This window comes from Canis lupus, chromosome 1 (assembly GCF_003254725.2).
Source record: "Canis lupus dingo isolate Sandy chromosome 1, ASM325472v2, whole genome shotgun sequence".
Classification (NCBI taxonomy): domain Eukaryota; kingdom Metazoa; phylum Chordata; class Mammalia; order Carnivora; family Canidae; genus Canis; species Canis lupus.
The window spans coordinates 110,101,200-110,124,771 of record NC_064243.1 but is presented as its reverse complement, the minus strand read 5'-3'; the positions used below and the strand labels follow the sequence as shown (position 1 = coordinate 110,124,771).

Below are 23,572 nucleotides of genomic sequence, written 5' to 3'. Positions count from 1 at the left end.
ATTAGGAGTGTCTGAGGCTGTGTGGTTGAATGCACGGGTGGGACCTGGAAACGGAGAAAACGAAGACCCAGGGCAAGACCCAGAAGTGGAGCGGTCGAACTGAAAAAAATAAAGGATTTAAAGATTTTGAAACTGGGGAGGTTGGGGGGCAGGACACTAAACTAACAGTGTATAGAACACGGATTCTAAAGCTCTTTCCGAAACACTCTTTACTTCTTTTATGACTCAGTTTCCTCTTCGGTACATCGGAGATGATGTAAAATAGTGGTAGCGCATGGTAAGTGCTGTTTACTACTATTTTTTCGTGACCCAGATCCCCAAACGTCATTTTGAAGGTACAGGAGAGAAGACCCCCAAGAGTCCAATCTCTTCTAGTAACTCGACTTGAGTGCAGGTCAAGGGTACAGGAAGGAGATTTAGGTGGTTTAAAATCTCACAGTGGAGGGGATTAATGGAGTTGGGGGGGGGGGTAGGTGCAGAGGGTGGAGGCGTCCTGATCCCAGGGCTGAAGAATGGCTGCCTTTGCCCGCCTGCTGGAGCATCTCCTCTGGCCAGCTTGCAAAAAACAGGAGGCAGAGGAGGAGGAGGAGGGGCGCAGGTCTCACCACGGGCCTCGGTCGCTCCTGGACGCGCCGCGATGCGTCCAGCGGCCGCACGGGGGTGCGGCGGCGTCTTGCGGCTTGCGCTTCGGGGCCAGCGCTGTGCAGGGCTGGCGCGCGCACATGGAGGACGCGCACTGCGCTTGGCTCGAGCTGCCCGGGCTACCCCCAGGCTGGGCATTCTTCGCGGTCCTCGACGGCCACGGCGGGGCGCGAGCTGCCCTATTCGGTGCGCGCCACCTGCCGGGCCACGTGCTAGAGGCTCTGGGCCCCGCGCCGGGCGAGCCCGAGGGAGTGCGCGGGGCGCTACGCCGAGCCTTCCTGAGCGCGGACGCACGCCTGCGTGCGCTCTGGCCTCGTGGCGAGCCCGGGGGCACCACGGCCGTGGCTTTGCTAGTCTCCCCGCGTTTTCTATACTTGGCGCATTGCGGTGACTCCCGAGCGATGCTGAGTCGCGCCGGCGCCGTGGCCTTCAGCACCGAGGACCATCGGCCCCTCCGGCCCCGGGAACGGGAGCGCATCCACAACGCGGGGGGCACCATCCGCCGCCGGCGCCTCGAAGGCTCACTGGCAGTATCCCGAGCGCTGGGCGACTTTGCTTACAAAGAGGCTCCGGGAAGGCCCCCTGAGCTGCAGCTCGTTTCTGCGGAGCCTGAGGTCACCGCCCTGGCTCGCCAGGCTGAGGACGAATTCCTGCTATTGGCCTCTGACGGTGTGTGGGACGCGATGTCTGGCGCTGCCCTGGCGGGACTGGTGGCGTCGCGCCTCCGCTTGGGCCTGGCCCCGGAGCTTCTCTGCGCGCAGCTATTGGACACGTGTCTGTGCAAGGTCCTAGGGGCGGGGCTTGGAGTCACTGAGGGGAAGAATTTAAAGGATCTAGGGAGCAAGGGATTTTGAGGGAAGGGCTCCCTCGAACTACAGGAGGGTGTTAGGCTTCAGTAAAGGGCGTGGCCTGCCGAGTGGGCAGGGCCAAAACATGGAGGGGCCGAGACAGAGGGCTGTCTGTGCAAGATCCGAAAGCCATAGTGATGGATAGGTAAGTGGGAGGGACCTGAGAGAAAGGCGTGGTCTTTCTTGGGATTTAGTAGTGGATCCTGAGGTCTGATTCACGCCTTTATGAAGAGCAGCAGGACGGCGGAGTGGGAGGAGCCTCGGCGAAGGGGCAGGCAGGGTTCTCTGATAGAGTGCGGCTAGGACAGTGAGAGGTCTAGGTGACCCGTCCTGGTGAGAGGACTTGGTTTACACTGGCAGATGGGCAAGACATCAGAGAAACGGCCCTAACCAGACTGGGGAGGAGGACACTAGAAAGCTGAGATTGTTGGGAAGCTCTGCATCCCATCAGGCTCCTTTTTCTCCACTTTCTCCAGGGCAGCCTGGACAACATGACCTGCATCCTGGTCTGCTTCCCCGGGGCCCCCAGGCCTTGTGAGGAGGCGATCAAGAAGGAGTTAGCGCTGGACACAGCCCTGGGCCACAGGGTCGCCGGTGAGGAGGCTCCAAGAGCATAGCGGGAGGGGTGGTCAGTGGGCAAGGACACCCCCATAATCCTTCCCTCCTTCTCAGCGCTGTGTTCCTCTGCTCAGGAGCCCCCCAGCCTGAACACGGTTTTCTGGACTCTGGCCTCAGAGGACATCCCAGATTTACCTCCTGGGGGAGGGCTGCACTGCAAGTGAGTGTGGGGGGGCGTGGTGAGGTGTAATGGGGGGAGGGGTAGTAGAAGGAGGGTCCCCTTCTGGGCCTCTCTCTGCTCTCCAGGGCGGCTGTCATTGCTGAAGTTTATTCTCAGCTCTACCAAGCCTCAGGACACGAAAGGCAGGTAAGGACTTCATGTTCTTGAATGTTTCTCTTGGAAGCATGTAACCCAGCCCTCCTACCTCCTTTAGTGTTGGAGAAGTTGAGGAGACAAGCGGCTTTCCTGACATATTAATAAATTCTCACTCCTGGCCCTGAATCATTGTGCTAGACATGATAGGGGTAGGGGAGGGGGGAAGCAGAAGCAGAGAAGAGACTGCCTCTCTTCCCAAGAAAGGTGTCCCCTGCATTAGCCCGTACAACCCATTATCCCAAGCACCACCCCTTTCATCCATAAATAAGGCAGAAAAATTCAAGGAATGTTTATGACCAATCCCAAGACCTGGATGTGAGGATGGTCAGGGTCTTGGATGAGTGAGTAGGGCCCAGATAGCTTACAAGAATTTGGAGCTATCCAAAGAGGTGGTGGGTGGAGCCAAATAAAGTCAGGCAAGGGGTGGGAGTCCGGGAGGAAATGGAGGGAGGGGAGATTGTTGATAGTTCCCCAGCAGCAGAAGGAGGTATTTGTCAAGATTGTTTGATTTGTAATCGACAGAAACCCAATTCCACCTGGGACAGAAAAACAAGAAACTTACTGGGTCACTTAATTGAAGAGTTCAGGCATAAGGCATTGACTACATCCAGTTCTCAGATGATATCAGGAACCATCTCTTGGTTTTATTTTCTCTGCATTGACTTCATTTCCAGGCAGGATCTCCGCATGAGGTAGCAGACAGTTGCAGCTCTAGCAGCCTCATGTCCCAGGAGCCCAACATCCCCAGTGGAGAGAATTCACCAGGTTCCCAGTAGCGGAAGCTCTGGTTCCATGGCTGGTTCTCACTGGTCACACTGGCCCACATGTCTGATCAGTCACTGTGTCTCTGACTGGCCAGGCTGGGGTCATATGCCCACCCCTAGGACTTGGGGCTTAGGTCCACTCCACCCAACCCAGAAGGATTGATGGACAGATGGGGAATGGCGGCCCCTCAAAGAAAAATAAAAGTGGTGCTTCCAGAATATAGGGAAGCAGATACTGAGAACCAAGGGGAGGTTCTTATCAGCCGTTTCCCACCTTCTTTGTTACAAAAGGGCCCAACTGGGGCCAGAAAGCCCACTGGCACCCACTGAAACTCTTCCTTGGACTTGGAGGCCTGACAGCTGTTGCCCTTTGAGGACCCTGTGCCTAGCCAGGGCCTCAAAGGAACTGAGGAAGAAGACTCCCCTTCCCCAGCTACACAGGCCAGAGGAAGGAAGACAACCCGAGGGAGGAACCCCAGAATGCTTATTTCCCCTTCTCCTACTTCCCTCTCACACAAAGTCTTATGGGGAAATTCCACCCATCTGAACTTAAAAGGAAAAAAAAAAACCCACCCCAAACCAAATCAAATGCTTCTGAAATATTTTAAGCTGAATGGATCCTTGAGTGATAACCCAGTTCAATAACCTTCTCTTCCCTTCCCATTTTTTCATCTGTTTGGAGGGAGTTAGGAGAGAAGACTTACTGTTAAATTTTAATGATATAACTCAAAATAAATTTCATATATGTATGTATGTATGTATAAAAAACCCTAGACCTTATTTCTCTTGTCATGGGGCAGATATGTATTGGGCATCTGCTGTGTGCTAGACCCTGCTCACAGCCATCAACCAGGCGGGACCACTGAAATCCCTGTCACCCCGAGGGACACACCTCCTAGTGTGTGGGGAGACAGCAAACAAGGAAACAGATATTACCATCTCAGATACTGATAAGTGTCTTAAGGCAAATAAAACAGGGTAGGGTGGTAAGATGTCTGGGGGGGGCTACTTTGTTTTTTAAATTGTATTCTTTTTAAAAAAAAAAAAAGACTTTATTTATTTATTTGACAGAGCACACACAAGTAGGAGGAGTGGTAGAGTGTGAAGCAGACACCCTGCTGAGCAGGGCGCTGGATGTGGGGCTTGATCCCAGGACCCCGGGATCACAACCTGAGCCAAAGGCAGATGCCCAACTGACTGAGCCACCCAGGCACCCCCCCTGTTTTTGAATGGGTAATAAGTTCCCTGGATTCAAAATTCAAAGGGTACAAAATGGTATACAAAAATGAAAAGTCTTTCTCCTCCCTACCCCTTAGCCACTCAATTTCCCACCTGGGGTTTTATTTTTATTTTTTTAAAGATTTATTTATTTATTTATTTATTTATTTATTTATTTATTTATTTATGATAGAGAGAGAGAGGCAGAGGCAGAGACACAGACAGAGGGAGAAGCAGGCTCCATGCTGGGAGCCAGATGCAGGACTCGATCCCGGGACTCCAGGATCGGGCCCTGGGCCAAAGGCAGGTGCTAAACTGCTGAGCCACCCAGGGATCCCCCCCACCTGGGGTTTTAAACAGGGGATCCGGGGAGATCTCTGAGAAGAGTGCAAAGATCACAGAGAAGAGTGTCCCAAGGCACAAGGAATAGTCAGTGCAAAAGCCTAGAGGCTGGACGGAACCTGGTATTTTCAAGATGAAGTTTGATATGTCTCGAGATGTCTATGACCATCAAATACCCATTCTCTATCCTATTAGTAACCACTGTAATGAGTTTGGAGTGGATCTTTCCAGACCTTTTACTCGGCAGTGTGTGGTAGCTTTGGTGTTTCCTTGATTTTTTTTTCTTTTCTTTTTATTTATTTATTTATTTATTTATTTATTTATTTATTTATTTATTTATTTATTTTTCATACCGTGTATCATTTGGCAGTTACTTTTTTCCCCTCGGTGATACCTTGGAGACTACTTTCATGCCGTTTACACACCTCTTTTTTTTTTTTTTTTTCTGCTGCCCAGCACTGCAGACAAGGTACAATGTACAATGGTTTTGCTATCCATTCTCCTCTTGATGGATGTTTATTTTTTTTTAAAAGCTAGTATTTACTTATTTGAGAGAGACAGAGAGCATGAGCAGGAAGGCGGGGCAGAGGGAGAGGGAGAAGCAGACTCCCTGCTGAGCAGACAGTCCCATGTGGGGCTCCAACCCCAGGACCCTGAGATCATGACCTAAACCAAAGGCAGATGCTCAACTAACTGAGACACCCAGGTGCCCCTTGACGGACATTCAAACTATTTCCAATTTTTTGCTTTCACATCACTGCTGCCACAAAGATCCTTGATCAGGCTTCTTGTGTACACATGCCACTTTCTCTAGCACAAGGGTCCTGTTACCTGTGTTGTACAGCACCTGAGCTCAGAATGGTTTGTACAGGGCTGCCTGGGTGGCTCAGTGGTTGAGCGTCTGCCTTCCACTCAGGGCGTGATCCCGGATCTGGGGATCCAGTCCTGCATCAGGCTCCCTGTGAGGAGACTGCCTCTCCTTCTGTCTCTGTCTTTGTCTCTGTCTCTCTGTGTCTCTCATGAATAAATAAATAAAATCTTTTAAAAAATGGTTTTACACTTTTAAAAGGATCAGAGGAAAAAGGGAATATGTGAAAGAGCCCCTACGTCTGATATGCCCGAAATATTTACTATTTGGACCTTTATAGGAAAATTTGCTGACTAAAGTGCTAGCCCTCTACAGAAGGACTAGCCCTCACCCTCCTATTTCACAGATGTGAAAGCTGAGCAACAGGGATGAGAAAAAAGTTGCCCCAAATCTTCCGGAACTGGGGTTCTCATTCTGTTGGATAAATGTCTATTGAACTGCTGTTGTGGGCCCAGCTGGATTGAAGGAGGCACACAAACTGATCAAATTGGGGAACTGGGGTGGCTCGGGGGTTGAGTGTCTGCCTTTGGCTCCGGTCGAGATCTTGGGTCCTGGAATGGAGTCCCACATCAGGCTCCCTTCAGAGAGTCTGCTTCTTTCTCCCTCTATGTCTCTGCCTCTCTATGTCTCTAGTGAATAAATAAATAAAATCTTTTAAAAAAAGATACTGATCAAGGCTACCCCTGAACCCAAAGAACTCACAGCTTAGGAGAGACAGTGGGAAATAATTATAACCTAGATGGAGGAGAGTTCAAGCTCTCCCAGAGTAGGGCAGAAAAGGGGAGAAGAGGGGAGCCTGGGTGGCTCAGCGGTTTGGTGCCTGCCTTTGGCCCAGAGCATTGATCCAGGATCGAGTCCCACATCAAGCTCCCTGCATGGAGCCTGCTTCTCCCTCTGCCTGTCTCTGCCTCTCTCTGAGTCTCTCATGAATAAATAAATAAAATCTTTAAAAAAAGAAAAGGGGAGAAAATTACTCAGTTATTTAGAGAAGAATTAATGTCAGAGCATGGCCTGGAAGGATGAGGTGAAGGAGGTCTGAATCCAGGTGGAGGACCTGGCTTGAACAAAGGCTGGGAATGGTGGTTCTCTCCCCTAGTCAGCTGGGTCCTGTGAATTGTTGGTTTCACACCCCTACCTTGCACCTAGGCACCCCTGTGATTCAGGAGCTCAGGCAAGAGGGCTATGGCCCAGATTTCTTCCTTTACCTTCAGGCCTCAGTTTACCCACTTGTGAACGTTGAACCTATGATTTCCCAGGCATCCAGCCCCAGGGTACCTGACCCGGGCCAGGTGGCGCTCTGCGGGAGGGGAGTGGCCACCAGTGGAGTCACATGGGGCGGGGCCTGCGGGACCCGCTGCGGAAGCTTGGGAGGGTGTTTGGGCCTCAGACCCAAGCTACTGCGTGGGGGAGGGGGTTCCTAGGAGCCAGCACCAGGTGGGTGGGTGCCCCTGCCTCCGCGCCCTCCTATTGCTGGATGATCCCGCCATCCTCTGCGGGCGAAACTGAGTCACGGCGGGGGTGCGTGGGGAGAGGTTCCAGGGGTTTTAACCACACAGGAACCTGGAGTCCCATCCGCACCCAGGGGCAGCGCCGCACCCTCACCCCTGCCCCCGCCCCCACCCCCACCCCCACCCCCAGGCAGTGAGTCAGCGGCCGGCCGCGCCCCCTCGGCCCACTTCCTCCTCACCTTCCTGGGGCGGGCGGGGGGCGGCGAGAGGGATGGGGCCCTCCCCGCCCACCCCCCCCTGTGCTGGGGAAAGGGGTTCATCCCTTAGTCACCTTTCATATATTAGCAGAGAAGAGAGACGCTGGGGGTAGCATTTAAGGTATCATTTAAGGGGGAAAATTTGAGAGAATCTATGCTTAACCAGAGGATCGTCTTCGCGCCCACCCCCCAAATTGAGCAGAACGTGAAGAAATGGAGAAGTCGTTGGGGAGGGTGAGCAGGAATTGTCCCCATTAAGATCCTCCTAAGAATTTCCATCGTAGGAGCGAATGAGCGATCAGGAAGGATCCCTTGCCCTCCACCAGACCTACCCCCTAATTTGGGGGTGACCCTCAGCGTGCATCCCCATTTCTCTAACGTTGGGGAAGAGGTAAATAGCGGAAGTGTAGGGTTCCGCGTTGCCCTTTTAAGCGCCCTTCACCCCCCCCCCACCGCCTAGAGGTGTCCGCGGCCCCTTTAAGGCGCAGGGCATTGTGGGTGCGGGGAGTGGAATTTTGGAACGAAATGTAGCGAAGAGAAGTACAGTAGTAAGAGTAACATTGTACCCGCCGCCGGCCGAGGGGGCGCGCCGGGGACGGGACGCCGCACCCCCTTTCTGCCGCAGGGACCCCCGATCAAACCTCCAGAGGGAGGAGGCGCCTGAGGACCCGCCCCGGCCCCGTCCACGTTCCCCCCCAGGAAGCCGGACTCTATGGGGCGGGACCCTGGGGGAGACTGAGCAGAACCTGGAGCCAGCCCCGAACCCCTGAACCTTGAGCCAGGGGCGCCCCGGGAGCACCCACCCGTGGGTGCGCCGCCCTCCCGCTGAGCAGCCATGAGGTGAGCCTCGAACTGCCTCCAAACCCTTCCGCGCTCCGCGCGGGCTCCCCGCCCCGCCTTTGTCCCCCTCCCCCAGCTGGAATTTGGGGACAGGGCACTGGGGGCCTCGGATTTGAGGCCGAGCCCCCTTGGACGAGTTCCAAATACTGACCGCTTCGCCATGACTCCTAAGGCTCGGGTGGTGCCTCAGAGGTTCTCTCGGAAGCCCTCAGATTTGGGGGCGCCCCGAGGACTCCCGAATTTCTTAAAGACTTTTTCAGAGAACCTCCAAGTTGCCAGATCCTGCCAGCATGGAGGCCAGAATTAAGGCAGGGCTCAGACTACCCCCCCAAAAATCTCAACTCGGGCTCCGGGAGGGATTGAGGGGACCGGGTTGGGGGTCCCTGGGACCTGGAAGAGAGATTCGGGACGTAGACCTTGGTTTGCCGGGTCTGCTTTTACGTGGCGCTGGAAAAAGCCTTCCCAAATGGGACCTCGCTTCTTAACTTCGGGGGCACTTAACCCCTTAAATTTCGGGGGGCTCTCGTCCTCCGGTGGAGGTGGGTGCAGACGAACCCACGGACCCGGACAGCCTCGAGGGTCTGGTTGGGACTCCCCTCCCCCGCCGCTCCCCACCCACCTTCTGTTTAAAACAAGCGGTGCCTAGGACGGAGCTCCAGGGCTCGGCGCGGAGGGCGGCTCCCCGGCCCGGGGCCAGGAGGGCGGCCCCGCGCCCCCACCTGTGCGTCCTGGGGAGGGAGGGGGCGCGGCAGCTGCGGGAAGAGGGGCCTTTGTCTTCCTGACTCACCTGTCGAGACAGCTGGTGTTGGGGGGGCGGGCAAGGAGTGCAGTGGGCCGGCTGCTTTCCCCACCACGCGCCGCCCCTTGCTCTCACCACCGCCCCCCTACCCGGCCCTCCAGAGCCGTGGGGTGGGGGGGGGGGCGCTGTAAAAAGCTTCAAGGTCATAGCCCTCTCCCCCTGGGACCCAGGCTCCCAAGACAGTCCCAGACACCTTCCCAGGAATTTAATCCTGGGGGTGGGGGGCCCAGAGGACCCAGGGATTTTTGTCTTACCGGGTCGGACCTCAGAACTCCTGGGCTCACCTGAGGGCGGGGCCGGGGCGGGCTGGGAGACCGGAGTAGACCCTCCCCCACTCTCCCCTCCCCCTGGCCCCCCATAATCTCTCCCTTGGGGCCCGAGCCTGACAATACTATCTCCCTTCCTCCACTCTCTCAGGGACTTCCTGCCCCCAAAGCCCCCAGCTTGAGGGGGAGGCCCCCCGAGGAGGACTGGGGATTAACCCCCTGGTGCCCACATCCTCCCACTACCCCCACACGCCCCTGCCCTCTGACATCAAGAGTCGCATTGCCCTTTAGGACCATTAGAGACCCCCTCCGCCTGTGTTCCTTCTGATGTGAAAGTGTTGGAGCATTTTGGAGTGAGGGGGCACCCACGGACACCCACCCTCGAGGTCTCCCGCCTACCTACCCCCCATTATAGCCACATCCCTCCGAGGCCTGCCCCGGAGAGGGGGCATTTTGGGGGGAGCCAGGCTCTCTTCCCTCACCCTCTTCCCAGGGGACCCTCCTCTCCCACGGCTGCCCCCCCGCCCCGCCCCCGCCCCCCCTCGCGTTTCCGGTCCCAGGCACCGTGGAAGGCGGATGGCGGATGTCCGAGTTAGTGCTGCCTCACTCACTGTGAGACCGTAAAAGGGCAGGAGCAGTGTCTGGGCCGGCCTCCCGCCCCCCCTCCCCCAGGCCCGGAGGCCTTCGCCCTCCCACAGGGTCCCCCTACTGTTGGCCGCGGCCAAAGCTCCCACCTCCTGGGGGGTGGGGGGGCGGTGGGCAGGGGTTGAACTGCTGGGCCTCCCACCGGAGGGTCACTCGCACCTCCCCAGGGGGTCTTCCCTGCTGATGGCCACGCCCAACTCGCTGCGCTGCGCCCCCTCTTCCAGGACCTCTAGGATTCCAAAAGACCCCTGCCCCTGCATGAGGGCAGCCAGGGAAACTGAGGCTCGCCCTAGATCCCTCAGGCAGTGTTGAGGGAGGGGAGGGGACTGGGATCCTGCGACTTGACTTCTGTCTGCTTTGGCTGGGCGAAGAGAGGATGTTAAAATGGAAAGTTACAAGATATAGTTCTTTTTCTCCCAGTTTGACAAATATTTGTTAAGTGTCTGCTGTGTGCGAGACTCAGCTGGGATTCTGGGAAGGCTCAGAGAGGGGGCAGAGGTCTGAGAATCTCAGGGCAGAGGGCTGCAAGCGGTATTTAGGTCCATTTCTTTCCTCTTCCAGGAATGGTAATTATTATTACCTTACAAAGTTGTTGTTTTTTAAATAATAATAAGAGACCATCTGATCAAACATGTGCTCTGTGCCAGGCACTGTATTATTCTGACTGCCCCACCTCCATGGGTCAACTGAGACACAGAAAAATTAAGCAAATAACCTATTCAAGTCAGTTTGGAAGTAGGCAGCTCTAGATTTGAATTTAGGGCAGTCTCCAGACTACGATGCTATTACAGAAAAAGGAAAATAAAACGTTTTAATGGTATTAAAAAAAAAAAAACAAGTAACATGTTTGCACTATGTGAACACTTAAGATAATGCAGATAAGCAAGAAGAATCTTTTACCTTTCTGTTCATTTATGGGAAACTGAGGCTTATAGGGAAGGAGCAGCTAGAGTGAACCCACACAAACCCAAAGCCCATAGATCTGGTTCTTTGTACAGGGTTGCTTCAAAGACTTGCAGTTTTGGAAGGGTTATAGTTGGTGTGTGCATGGGGGTTTGCAGGGAGTGGATTACAAGTTTTATGGTTTATTTATTTATTTTTATTTTTAAATTTATTTATTTATTTATTTATTTATCTATTTATCTATTTATTTATTTATGATAGTCACAGAGAGAGAGAGAGAGGGGCAGAGACACAGGCAGAGGGAGAAGCAGGCTCCATGCACCGGGAGCCTGACGTGGGATTCGATCCAGGGTCTCCAGGATCGCGCCCTGGGCCAAAGGCAGGCGCCAAACCGCTGCGCCACCCAGGGATCCCAGTTTTATGGTTTAGAGAGACTGTGGGGTAAATCCTGAGGGGGGATTGAAGGGGTGAAGGGAAGGGCAAGCCTCTAATCTGGAAGGCTTGAGTAAACCAGAGTGACTATGCTTGATTGCCTCCAGTGATGAGAAACTCTCTTTCTCAGTTAGGACGTTCAGCTCCCTCATGCAGAGTGTGTGCCAAGTCCCAGGTCCTGAACTTAGGGCTTTTCTTATCTCTTTCAATCCTTACAGCAAACCCAGTGAATTCTGGTTTCCAGGCCTGGAAACTGCAGCTCAGAGAGGTGAAGCCACATAGCAAGGGAGTGACTTGAACCCTTTGTCATCCACCACATGTTTTCCAGAATGCAGGGACTTCCTGGGGGAGGTGCAGGGTGGGGGTGGGGGAGGGTCCTGAGCTGGCTGAGAATAAGACTCTCTCCTGGGAAATTGAGGGAGCAAGACCCCAGGAGCCCCATGGGAATCAGGCACACCCCTGTTTCAGACCCACTCCCCGCTTCCTGGGCTGTGGGATTTTCCATCAAGCTTTTACCTGGTTTAGAGTTTTGGTTGTTTTGAACTTAAGTAATGAATTGGTGTTTTCTAGGTAATACCGCCCAGAGGTTGAAAAAGAAAAAAGAAATGAGCAATTCAAAAGCGTAAACAGCACTAAACATCCATTTCCTCCCTCCTTCCTCCGGCCCCAGCTGCCCTCTTCCTAGGAGACAGCCTCTGTTAGTCTCCTGAGAAGCTTGAGAAGCGGCCTCTGCTTCTATCACCTCGTTGCCTTGTGTGCGGATATATTTATATCCTTTCACCTTTTTTTTTAAACCCCTGATATGCACCACTTTATACCTCGCCTCTTAAAAGATTCAGCCTAGCTGTTTCCTCATCTTTAAATGAAGTTGAGAACTTGGGTAGACCAGGGTTCAAATATGAGCCCCTCCGTGTACTTGCTGAATGACCCGGGACAAGCGTCTTGACCTCTCTGTGCCCATGGTCATTCATCCCTTAAAAAAGGGTAAGTGCCAGAGCCCGTGCCATGAGGTCAGGTGTAAATTGGGGCCCAGGACCCCAAACAGTGTCCGGGACTCAGGCCAACCCATAAACATCAGCGCCTTTGTTAAGAGTTTTTCCTTTTAACGATTAATGACTCATTAGCTAATTTGGCAACTAGCGAGTACCTACAATGTGCCAGGCACGGTGCTAGGTTGTGGGGACATAGCAGGCGGACGGAAAGAAAAAGAATCTCTGCCCTGACTATTTGGTAGGGGAGACAGGGGTCTCTCTCAGGTAGGATCCCTGCTGTGAAATACGGAACTTGGGACCAGAAGGAGGAATTTTTCCAGACAGGGTAGTCAGGGAGGGCTTCTCAGAGGAGGTGACGTGGAAGTGGAGACCCCAAGGAGACAAGACTAGGTTGAGGAGGAACAAGTGCACAGGCCCGAGAGGGTGATCTGTCTGGCATGCTGAAAGAGCGGCACGGAGCCCAGTGGGGCTGGAACAGAGCAGTGGGGCTGGAACAGCAAGCTTGAGGGAGGGAAGAGATGAGGTCAGAGATCCCACAGCTCACACAAACCACAGAGAGAACTCGGCTTTTAGTCTGTGGGGAGCCACGGGAGCTTTCCGAGAAGAGGAGGGACCTGATCTGACTGGTGTTTTAATAGGATCCTTCTTTTTTTTTTTTTTTTTAAAGATTTTTTTTTTTTTACTTCTTTTTTTATTTATTTATGATAGTCACAGAGAGAGAGAGAGAGAGAGAGAGAGAGAGGCAGGCAGAGACATGGGCAGAGGGAGGAGCAGGCTCCATGCACCGGGAGCCCAATGTGGGATTCGATCCTGGGTCTCCAGGATCGTGCCCTGGGCCAAAGGCAGGCGCTAAACCGCTGGGCCACCCAGGGATCCCTTAATAGGATCCTTCTGCCATAATGGGGACACTGTGGCCTGGAGAGGGGCAGGACCAGCCTGGGGTCACTCAGCAGACGCCCAGTTCTCCAGCCAGGCCAGAGACTCAGCAGGGCAAGACTGCTTGGGAGAGCAAAGTGCAGCCAGGGTGGGGAAGCAGCTATAGCCTCGGGCGCCTGGCCAGAGTCTGCCCTGGGTGTGGGTAGCAGGTGTGGGCGAGGCCTTAACCCTGCGCTGCCAAGGGCAGTGGGAACCAGAAACAATCCCCGAGGCTGCACTTGTCTGGAAACAGCACCTGATATTTGGGTAGGGCCCACGCAGTCTTGGGGGGTTAAGACTGTGGACTTGGGTGCCAGGTGGCCGGGCTTCAAATCCTCGCTCTGCTGCTTCCCAGCTGTGTGATCAGGGGCAAGTCGCTCAACCTCTCTGGGCCTCCATTTATAGTCCTCACTTGCAAAACAAAGATGAACTAGTGTCCATCTTGAAGGGCTGTGGTGAGAATAAAATGAGCATCTCTTTGGAAAGGGCCTTGAGTGCCTGACTCGCTGAAGTACACCCTAAGAAGGAGGTGCTGCGGTTGTATAAACTTATGGGGGGGAATGGGGCTCAGCTTCCTGGCCTAGGAACCAGGAGCTGGGTCAGCTGAAGGGGCTTTCCCTGCCCTGCCTTTTACCACATCAGCGTCACGCCCCAGCCTCGGCCTCGTGGAGACAGCCCATTGCCCGGTATAATTTATCTCCCCGGAAACCTCTCACCACCTACTTCCTCTTTTAAGGAAAAAGTCTGCTGGGGGTGGGGGTGGGGACTAGTGGTTCCCCCTGGTCTGTGTGTGACCTTGGGCAAGTCACTTCCCGTCTGGGAGCCTGAGTTTCCTCACTGGGGGGAGGGGACTTGGAACCTCCCCAGAAGGGACTGGTGGGGGCTCCGGAGGGATGTGGCTGTCTGGCTCCCCAGTGGTGTCTGTTCAGGGGACCGTGAAAGGGATGCTGACAGTTACTAAGCACTCAGTATGTGCCAGGCATTGTGCCAAGTGTTCTGTGCCTGGACTCCATTTACTCCTCCCACTGCCCCAGGAAGGGGGGGGGACTGTCATTTTCCCACTTTGCAGGCAAGGAAGATGAGTACAGGGTGGGGAGGTCACTTCCCTGAGTCATGGAGTCAGTGTCTCAGTGAGGATTCGAACCCAGTTCTGTGGATGTCAGATCCTGAACTCTGAACCAGTTTCCTGACCCCTCCCTGCCAAAGCTGAGTCAGATGTCACTTTATCCAGGAAGACCTCCCTGACCCTCGGGCCGGGGCTGGCACTGTCTGGGGACAGGACTGGCTCCTACCCCAGAGGGTGGGGCCAGGACTGTCTGGATCATTGCCCAAAACCCAGGCTTGACAGAGCAGGGAGCGTCTGCTGGTGGCCGCCGGGGCCCGGGGAGCCGGATGGATGGGGCGGAAGAGTCTAGGCTCCTGCATCCATGCCCAGCACCCTGCGGACCTCACCCTTCCCCTCCCCGCGTCTCAGCTTCCGCTGGGGACCGGAGCAGGCAGTGAGGGCCGGGGGGCTGGTCAAGCAGGGAAACCGAGGCTGAGATCAGCAGGGGGGAGCTAGTCCCGGAACTCCTGCTCTGTCCCCACCGGCCCTTCTCCCAAGTCCACCCTGCCGGCTCTCTCACCTGTGCACCCCCGCATCTGCCTGCCTGTCTCACTCCCTTCTGTGCTGTCTCTGTTTCTCCAGCCCCTGCCTTTCTGTTTGTTCTCTCCCCTATTCCAGATCTGTCTCTGTCCACCTGTCTGCTTCTCTCTCCCCATCTCTGCCTCCGTCTCCCCGTCTGCCTCTCTCCTTCCCCCCACTCCCCCCCACATCACATGCCGGGAATCTCTGAATGTCCCCAGGTGACCGAGATGGAGGTGACTGGCCTCTGGAGGGTGCAGGCCGTGCCCCCTCCACTAACCCGCCCTTCCCCCCCTCCCCGCAGTGAGACGGTTATCTGCTCCAGCTGGGCCACTGTGATGCTTTATGATGACAGCAATAAGCGATGGCTGCCGGCAGGCACGGGCCCCCAGAGTTTCAGCCGCGTCCAGATCTACCACAACCCCACGGCCAATTCTTTCCGGGTTGTGGGCTGGAAGATGCAGCCAGACCAGCAGGTGAACCTCCGCCTCCCTCTCCCTCCCCCTCTCCCTCCGCAGGCTGCGCCCTGCACCCACCATCCTCACCCATCTTTCCCCTCCTGCCAAGGTGGTCATCAACTGTGCCATCGTCCGGGGTATCAAGTATAACCAGGCCACCCCCACCTTCCACCAGTGGCGCGATGCCCGCCAGGTCTGGGGCCTCAACTTTGGGAGCAAGGAGGATGCCACCCAGTTCGCGGCGGCCATGGCCAGCGCCCTTGAGGCTCTGGAAGGTGAGAGTGGGCAGCGGGGAAGCACGGAGCCCTGCCCGGGGCCGCCGCTTCCCCACTCGCAAATTAGCCCCCTTCTCACGAACTGCTGTTGCACCGCTACCGTGGGAGGATTATGGTGCGGACTCTGTAGAGGCGCCTGTGTGCCCCATGCGCACCCCTGTCTAAAACACAATTCCTAAGGGTGCGGCCTGCTCCGTGAGTTTTTCCCCCGGTGACCGGTGACCGCCTCTCCGATCCAGATCCTTCCAGCCCCTAGAAGGCTCCCTGTGCCCTTTACTAGATCCCCGTTGTAGTGGTGGGTCATCAGTTAGTTTTCTGGCATCACTATTAAGAGAAAGCTCTCCAGCTGGTATTTCATAGACGTGAGCATGCACACGCATCCCCTGAGCATGGGGGTGAATGCAGATCCTGGTTCATCCCCTGAGCTGGGGCGTGGCCTGAGCCTCTGCATTTGTAACCAGTGCCCTGGTGATGACAAGGCTGCCACTCCATGGGCACAGCAGAGCGAGGCTTTAGGAAACCGCTGTGCATCCAGGGTCTGGGGGCAGAGGTATTTGCTTCCTGGAGAAGCCTCAGTGCCAGTGGGGAAGGGCTTGCTTGGCTGGGGGCACAGAAGAGTATGGTGGGTGGTTCAGGTTGCAGGAGCCAGAGGCCTGGAGGTGGGTGAGGAAGAGGCTCCCAACCTTCCAGTGTTCTTGGGCTGGGGTCTGAGTGGCGGTGACAGTGGTTAAGAGCCTGGATGTTAGAAATCAGCCTGAATTGGTCTTGTTCATGCAAATTCTGGTCTGTAAGACATGGGCAAGTGACTCAGGAAAGTTCTGGGCTTTTGCTCGGCATCATCACAGCACCTGCCTCTTATCGGCTCAGTCACGGGAGGCCAGTCAGGGGAGGCCAGTGCTGCCCCTCATCCCACGCCCCAGCCTGAGGGTCAGACTCTTGGAGAAAGAACGAAGCCAGTGCCTCTGGCACAGATTCCTGGGAGAGCTGAGTGAGAGTATCATGGGGTGGGGCCAAGTTCCGGGGTTGACTCACCACACTTTCCAACTCTTACCTTCCAGGAGGGGGGCCTCCGCCACCCCCGCCACCTGCAGCACCTCCCACCTGGTCTGTCCAGAATGGTCCCGCCTCAGAGGAGGTGGAGCAGCAGAAAAGGTGGGGCCAGCCCCTGGGTGGAGAACCCTACCAGCACCAGAGCTCTAGGATGTTCCAGAACCCCAGACTCCCAGAGTCCAGAACTGTCCAACTTTCAGTTTCCAGAATGTCCCTACTCCCAGGAGGCTAGACATGAAGGGCTTTCAGGAAACCCCACCTCCTGGAGTTCAAGAAACTCCCATACCCAGAGTTGCAGAACCTTCTGACCCCTCAAATCCCAGCCCCCCACATTCCCAGAATCCAGAAGTTGGCTGTTTAAAAGATCTTGGGCATTTTGTAATTCAGATGTTCTTGACAGTCTGATGACAAGAATGCTAACATCTTGGTCTCACTCTGTCCCTGCCCTTCCCCCCAACTCCTTCCCCGGGTCCCTGGGGGAGGAAGGCGAGGGTGGGGATTGGCAGTCAGCCTCCCTGGAGATCTGGGAGAGAAGGGGGGGTTGCTGGCCATCCTTGGGGCCCTCAGTGATGGCAGCTCCATCACCCCTTCACAGGCAGCAGCCGGGCCCACCAGAGCACCTGGAGCGCCGAGTCTCCAATGCAGGTGATTGCTCAGTGGCCTTGGGGGGATGGGGACAGGGGTAGGGGGATGACCTCCCAAGGAGGGGGTGGGCCAGCTGGATAGGAAGGAGTAAGGCTCCTCTCTTAGCATCCTCCTTTTCTGTGTTTCTTCCAGGAGGGCCTCCTGCTCCCCCAGCTGGGGGACCGCCTCCCCCTCCAGGACCTCCTCCTCCTCCGGGTCCCCCCCCACCCCCTGGTGTGTCCCTCTCAGGGGGCTCTGCGGCAGGGCACGGAGCAGGGGGAGGCCCACCCCCTGCGCCCCCTCTCCCCACAGCACAAGGCACCAGTGGTGGGGGAACAGGGGCCCCCGGTCTTGCAGCAGCCATTGCCGGAGCCAAACTCAGGAAAGTCAGCAAGGTGAGGGGGCCACGTATGGCTGGATGTGGGGGGATGGCCCTGATGGGATGAGACCAGAGTTGCAGGGGTCGGAGGGGGGAGTGGGGCCACAGGAGGGCCAGGGGGGCTAGGAGGCCCACCCATAAAGCCCCTTCTTCTTTGTCGTTTCTCCAGCAAGAGGAGGCCTCAGGGGGGCCCCCAGTCCCTAAAGCAGAGAGCACTCGAAGCACGGGCGGGGGGCTGATGGAAGAGATGAATGCCATGCTGGCCCGGAGGTGAGCCTGAGCCTGGAGCCTGGAGCCGCCAATGCCTTGGAAAGCTCTGGGAAGAAACCTCTCAGACCTGCAGTTAGCACCTGGAGATTCCAGTTCTGTAGGGCCAGGTTGGGGGAGGGCTCAGATTCCCATCTGGTTTGTTTCTTTGGGTGAAAGTTCCTTCTGTGATAGGCAGGTTTGGGATCGACAGTGCTGGAGATTACATTCTCCTGAGATGGCTGAGGTTTGGAATCACCTGGGGGTAGCCTCCAGAATGTTCTGAAACCCTGAATTCTAGAACCTGAGGAGGTCTCCCCTTAGAGGAGATCCTGCCTCGAAATCTTGGAAACTCAGATTCCTAGAATCCCAGCCATGTAAGATCGAGAATCCTCCACCCTTAGACTTTTGTGATTCCCAAATGTGAGAATCCTAACCCCCCCTCCCCCCCACACACACCCCAGTTGGAGAACAGCACTCTCTTTAACTTCTAAAACTCCAGTTTCCTTACCCTTTGAGGATTCCAGAACTCTACACCTTAGCATCCACCTTTCTAGAACTCTGGTAAGAATTACTGAGTGGCTGAGGGAGGGCTGAAGTCATCTGTTTTTGCCTGTCCCTCCTGCAGAAGGAAAGCCACACAAGTTGGGGAGAAACCCCCCAAGGATGAATCTGCCAATGTGAGTTAGGGGCTCTTCCTGCCAGGTGCACCTTAGGCTGTACCATTCGGGTAGGGATACTGGGGAGGGCCGGGGTGTGACAGGAACGGGGCGGGGTGACGCCAAGGCGAGGATCAGCCAGCGGTCTCATGGCAGTTTTATTTCCCACCAGCAGGAGGAGCCAGAGGCCAGAGTCCCAGTCCCAGCCCAGAGTGGTGAGTGGAGCCTGTCTAGCCTGTAGGGCCTCCGGATGCCCTGTTCTCAGGTGGAATGCCCCCTCCTGGGGGAGTCTGCAAGCCATGCTGCGGACTGTAGTCCCTTGAGACCCTTTGAACAGGAGCTGATGAGGCTGTGGGGAGACTGAGGCGGGGCATTCCTTGTCCCTGATCTTCCTGATTTGTTGCCTGTCCTCCAGAAACTGTGCGGAGACCCTGGGAGAAGAACAGCACAACCTTGCCAAGGTGCGCCATCAGTGCTGGGTCCCTCCCCTCCCATAAATAGATGGATCTGTCACCTTTGTAGGAAGGGACACCAGGCGACCCTTGGAACGGGAAGCAGGGGAGGCCGACCCTTTCTCTAACCTCATTTCTGTCCCAAACCACACTGACTCTCCTAGGATGAAGTCCTCTTCATCCGTGACCACTTCCGAGGCCCACCCCTCCACGCCCAGCTCCAGTGACGAGTCAGACCTGGAGAGAGTGAAACAGGTAGCTTGGCGGGGGGTGGAGGGTGCGGGGTCGGGTGTTGGGAGGCCCCGGCTAGAAAGGGGCCACAGGTGGAAAGGAGATCTGGGGCCAAACTCCGCCATCCATCTGCCCTGTGATTCTGTGAAAAGGCCTCAGAAACCTCAGTTATTCAGCCTGAGAAATGGAGAGATTGAATCAGGTCAGGGATGACACACATACCACAGCCTCCTCTTCCAGCGCCAGTCACAGACCTTACTAATCTATCACTGCACTCATTCCTGATGAGCACCCAGAGTCCTTTCCAGCACACTAGCCCCAGACAGCACCAATCGGAATTGGCAGGAGACAGAAATATATTTGCCAGCCCTAATACTGGATGCTCTCCAGTCCTTTTCATCTGGCTCCAACGATCCAGAATTTTCCCTGAGAATTCTCCAGTCACTCTCTGGCCTTATCAATGATGTCACTGTGTGTGTGTGTCCCCGCGTGTGTGTTGGGGTGGGTAAGGGTCTTGAACCTTCTTCCTCTGGCCATTAAGAAAGGGGGGGGGGGGGGCTTTCTCTTTAGAAAGGGGGGGAGTTATTTTAAAAGGGGACTTTCTCTTTAAAAAAGGGGAGCTTCATTTCTGCAAGTCCAGGGTGCCCTTCCTGATTGGTTGCACCCCATTATTTCCAGGAGCTTCTGGAAGAGGTGAGGAAGGAACTGCAGAAAGTAAAAGAAGAGATCATTGAAGGTGAGGTGGTTTTTGAATTTTAAACATTTGTTTTGGAGGCATCCCGTCTCCTGGAAAGGGCCCTGTTGTTGGAAGGGAAGGCGGAAGAGGCTCTGCCCATGACCCCTGCTCCTTGTTTCCTTCCAGCGTTTGTCCAGGAGCTGAGGAAGCGGGGTTCCCCCTGACCACAGGGCTCCAGAAGATCCTGTATCTCCTTTCTGCACACCCCGCCTGTCACCCTGCTTTCCCTGCCTCAACTCGACTTGGAATTGGCTAAAGACCACACAGGAATGCATCTCCCCCACTCCCTGTCCTACTTGGAAAATACCAAGGGGGTGTGGCTCCGTGGCCCCAGGGCCACACCCATACTGGCTGCTGATTGGCTGGGGAGGCCCCCACCCTTTGCTCCCTTTGGTCCTTCCCCTTCGCCATCCCCTTGGGGCTGGTTCCTCTGTTGGGGATTGGGGACCAAGTGACCCCACAGTAAGGGGGAAGGAAGGAGGGAATCTCACATTCCCTTGTTCTAGATTCACTTTAACGCTTAATGCCTTCGAATTTTTGTTTTTTTAAGGAAAAAAAAATATATATATATATTTAGGTTTTGGGGGGAAGGGAAATTTTGTTTCTCTTTCGTTTTGATAAAACTGGGGTGTGGGGAGTTTTTAAATGCTATGCCCAGGGCTTGTCCCCTTTGGAGCAGCTATTTAAGGGGGAGGATGTCCCACCAGGCTGGGGGCACCTCCCCCACCCCCACCCCCACCCCAGGGAGCTCCCTTCCCTTTGGCTCCTTCCCCTTTTCTATGAGGAATTAAGATGCTATAACTTTTTGGAACCTCAGTTTTTTGGTTTTTTATTTGGGTAGGTTTTGGGGTCCCCCTGGGGAAATAAGATGAGGGAGAAAGGAAAGGGGGAGGAAACCTCCCCTCTCCCACCTTCACCTTTAGCTTCTTGAAAATGGGCCCCTACCGAATAAATCTGCCAGTTTTTTATAAATATGAAGATTTCTGGACTGATTCGGAGGGCTGCTCTGGTGAGGGTGGAGGTGTGTGTGTGCCCCTCCCGGCAGTGATCTGCCTTCCCCTCCTCTTTCTTCTTCCATCCTGTATCTGCTCCAGTTCCCACAGGCTCCGACAACCAATCTGCCACCCTGGAGAAAGCTAAGGACAGTCCCTCACAGTGTGGCATCAGGCAAGTCCTGTTGCTACTCCTGGGCCTCAGTTTCCCCATCTGGGAAATGGCTTGTGGGATGACTCTGACCCTTCCAGTGGGAATCCTCCCAGCTTCTCTGCTAATTCCAATGATCCTGTACCCATTTTGCAGATGTACGCCATGGTGCTCAGACACATTCTTAAAGATGACTTATTTACCCCAGAGCTCCTTTAATTATAAAATATTTACAGTCTTAAAAAAAAATAGAATTCAGAAATCACAGAGCTCATATACACCCCCTTCAGGGGTTCATTGGTTGGGTAGGGGGTTGGGGGGTAGATAACCCTGCCTGGTTGGAATATTCCATTTGGATGTGGGGCGACTTCAGGGCTGAGGGCCAGATGGTCCCACTTGAGGAAGCCTTTGTATGAAGGAGGGTGAGGGTGGACTGGGTGACCAGTCGAAGGATAAGCAGGAAGAAGGAATCCCAGAGTACTCAAGAGCAGGTTCGGGTGGGAGATGGCAGATGTGACAAGTGACCCAGGTGGTAGGGGAACAGGTGGGGGTCTCTATGAGGGACCAGCTGAGGAGGACAGTAGGCAGGGACAACAGTAGGTCAGACAGGTAAACAGCTGAGACCAAAACACAGAATGGTTCATCCCTGGACAGAACTGATTTTTCTACCCCAAAGGACCAAGTCCTGCTGGAACAGACAACAGAAGGCGGGGGGATCCTGCACAGCCTTTCCATAGGTTATGGCACCCACTAAAGTGAGGGTATCTGTTGGAATGGTCTGCTTGAGGGGGTGATCAACTGAGGTACCGATGGCTGGTGGGCCAAAGGCAGGAGCCACAGGGTGACTCAGTGGAGCTAAGGCACTCCAAGATCATCCTTCTCTGCCCCCTCCAAAGCGAGGTAGATGGAAAGTATGGGGTCCAAAGTCACTGGGAGTTTGCATTTTCATTACAATGGTTTGTACCAATGAAGAATGTGGAAAGGGTACTCTGGTATACTGGAGGAGTGTCCCGGCCGGGAAAGCCACTCAGGTAAGTGGAGGTGTGAGTGACAGAATGAGTTAGCTGGGTCCACGTGTCCTGCTGGCCCACCTAGTTGTGGGTGGGTGGGATCCAGGGGGAAGACTGCTAAATCAGTGGGCTGGGGTTGGGGGTGGAGGTGAGGGTAGGGCAAGGGGTGGGAAACTCCTGTTGGAATGTTCCACCAGTGGGTGGGGAGTCCCCGTGGACGGTACCACTGGGGTAGGGAGGTGTCCCAGAGCCTGGTTGCCTCAGCCCCGGTCCAGCCTCCCTCCTGCCCCTGAGAGGACCGGGTGGTATTAGCTGGGCCGGTTCAGGAAGGGGCAGTGTGGACAGAAGGTCGTGTCGGAGACGTCACAGCCCAGGCCACGGCCACATGGAGGCCCAAGGTCCGGCAGCCCCCTATTCCTTGGGCTTCGCTTGGGGCGCGGACGGCGGGTCGCGGGCGCAGAGCTGGGCGCGCACCTCCCGCATCTGCACCTGCAGCTCCTCCAGCGCCCTCTGCTGCGGCGCCGCCCGCACCTGGTCGTGCAGGGCGGCCAGCGCCAGCGCCAGGTGGTCCACCTCGTCCCGCATCGCGCTCCAGGCGGCGCGCCGCGCTGTCTCCTTGCGACGGTGGTGCGCCTGGTGGCGCCAGAACTCCAGCACCAGGCAGCCGCCGGCCACCGCGAAGACCGTGGCCTCGCCCAGCAGCTCGGCGCCCAGCTCGGCGGCCGCGTCCTCGTTCAGCGGCTTCACGGCGGCCGCGTTGAAGCCCATGAGGCGCATCTTGGCGCGCATCTCCACCCAGTGGTACACTGCGGGGAAGAGGGGTAAGGGATCTTGGCCGGGGGCCGCCGCAGTCCCCGCCGCTCGACGCCCGGGCGTCCCCGGAGCCACCGCGACGCGGCAGCGGCATCGCCCGCGTTAGGGAGCGGGCGCCTGACCGAGGGGCCGGCGCGGGGCCGGGTTGGCCATCTGGCCTGGGGTGGCCCCTTTGAAAGCGTCCAGAAGATTCTGGCGAGCAGCCAGGGATGAGAAATGCTGCTCGGGGGCGGGGGGGGGGGGGGTCCTGCGTGGGGGCCGCACCTCTGGGACGGGGCGGTGGTGGGTGCTACGAAGCCAGGGCAGGTGTAAAGCTTTTGCTCCTTCAGCGCCTTCCCCAGTGCGCCCAGCGCCAGCCAGGCTCTTCCCTCCTCCCCTGAACTTGGCCCCGACGCTTCGCTGCCCTGAGATGTGTTCACTGTGGGGCCTGGGGCTTTGGGAGGAGCTCAGGGCTTGAGCCAGGCTGTGCTAACTGCTTCTTTACCTAATCAATTATTCAGGTGAATAAGGGTTATGAGCATTGTCATCGTTCGTAAACACAACACAAGCATAGAGCACGGTGCTGAAACCCCAAGTCACTCCACGAATAATTAATATCCATCCACAGATACAGGAATTGATGGGGAAAATCCCGGGCCTCTGGCTCATTAGGAAACGAATTTCTGAAAACATCTTATACTTCGCCCCTGCCACAGCAGCCACAGCTGATCTCATCCCATTTCCTTCCTTTTAGGTAGAAGAATAACATATGCACGTGTG

The 23,572-nt window shown here is 55.7% G+C and overlaps 3 protein-coding genes across 11 annotated transcripts in view; 2 read left to right on the top strand and 1 right to left on the bottom strand.

Annotated features, from left to right (window-relative positions):
- The first annotated feature begins 295 nt into the window (after positions 1-295).
- Positions 296-3,777, top strand: PPM1N (protein phosphatase, Mg2+/Mn2+ dependent 1N (putative)). Of its 6 annotated transcripts, none has more exons than XM_049094389.1 (5): positions 298-1,427; positions 1,967-2,084; positions 2,183-2,268; positions 2,355-2,415; positions 3,480-3,619. In XM_049094389.1, the coding sequence occupies exons 1-4, from the start codon at positions 513-515 to the stop codon at positions 2,370-2,372; spliced, it is 1,137 nt and encodes a 378-aa protein (XP_048950346.1). In that variant the 5' UTR covers positions 298-512; the 3' UTR covers positions 2,373-2,415; positions 3,480-3,619. The 6 variants fall into 6 exon arrangements, with proteins under 6 accessions (XP_048950342.1, XP_048950346.1, XP_048950344.1 ...); XM_049094387.1 differs by having other exon boundaries at positions 299-1,427; positions 3,099-3,622; XM_025424642.3 differs by having other exon boundaries at positions 308-1,427; positions 2,163-2,268; positions 3,480-3,652.
- A 4,033-nt stretch (positions 3,778-7,810) lies between these two features.
- Positions 7,811-20,825, top strand: LOC112645295 (vasodilator stimulated phosphoprotein). 4 transcript variants are annotated; one of them, XM_025424643.3, is made up of 13 exons: positions 7,811-8,161; positions 15,042-15,213; positions 15,305-15,470; positions 16,529-16,622; positions 17,116-17,165; positions 17,298-17,539; positions 17,693-17,793; positions 18,398-18,449; positions 18,601-18,643; positions 18,844-18,889; positions 19,045-19,135; positions 19,790-19,847; positions 19,974-20,825. In XM_025424643.3, exons 1-13 carry the CDS (start codon positions 8,157-8,159, stop codon positions 20,009-20,011), a joined length of 1,158 nt encoding a protein of 385 aa, XP_025280428.1. In that variant the 5' UTR covers positions 7,811-8,156; the 3' UTR covers positions 20,012-20,825. The 4 variants fall into 4 exon arrangements, with proteins under 4 accessions (XP_025280428.1, XP_048950325.1, XP_048950322.1 ...); XM_049094368.1 differs by having other exon boundaries at positions 7,812-8,161; positions 18,604-18,643; XM_049094365.1 differs by lacking the exon at positions 7,811-8,161 and adding an exon at positions 14,447-14,612.
- Positions 20,398-23,572, bottom strand: part of OPA3 (outer mitochondrial membrane lipid metabolism regulator OPA3) — a 73,883-nt gene continuing 70,708 nt past the window's right edge. Inside the window, exon 2 of the mRNA XM_025424647.3 lies at positions 20,398-22,806. Within this exon, the coding sequence (XP_025280432.1) occupies positions 22,412-22,806 (395 nt within the window). The 3' untranslated portion in view covers positions 20,398-22,411. The remainder of the gene's footprint in view (positions 22,807-23,572) is intronic.

What these genes read in the sequence shown, in the direction of transcription:
- PPM1N (XM_049094380.1), top strand. Translation starts at nt 513, where the DNA reads ATGGCTGCCTTTGCCCGCCTGCTGGAGCATCTCCTCTGGCCAGCTTGC. An exon ending in TGGACACGTGTCTGTGCAAG is followed by an intron (nt 1,428 to 1,966) that starts GTCCTAGGGGCG and finishes CACTTTCTCCAG; the next exon opens with GGCAGCCTGGACAACATGAC. An exon ending in GGGGGAGGGCTGCACTGCAA is followed by an intron (nt 2,269 to 3,479) that starts GTGAGTGTGGGG and finishes TTGTTACAAAAG; the next exon opens with GGCCCAACTGGGGCCAGAAA.
- LOC112645295 (XM_049094365.1), top strand. Translation starts at nt 14,506, where the DNA reads ATGGATGGGGCGGAAGAGTCTAGGCTCCTGCATCCATGCCCAGCACCC. An exon ending in CGCCCTTGAGGCTCTGGAAG is followed by an intron (nt 15,471 to 16,528) that starts GTGAGAGTGGGC and finishes CTTACCTTCCAG; the next exon opens with GAGGGGGGCCTCCGCCACCC. An exon ending in AACAGCACAACCTTGCCAAG is followed by an intron (nt 18,890 to 19,044) that starts GTGCGCCATCAG and finishes TGACTCTCCTAG; the next exon opens with GATGAAGTCCTCTTCATCCG.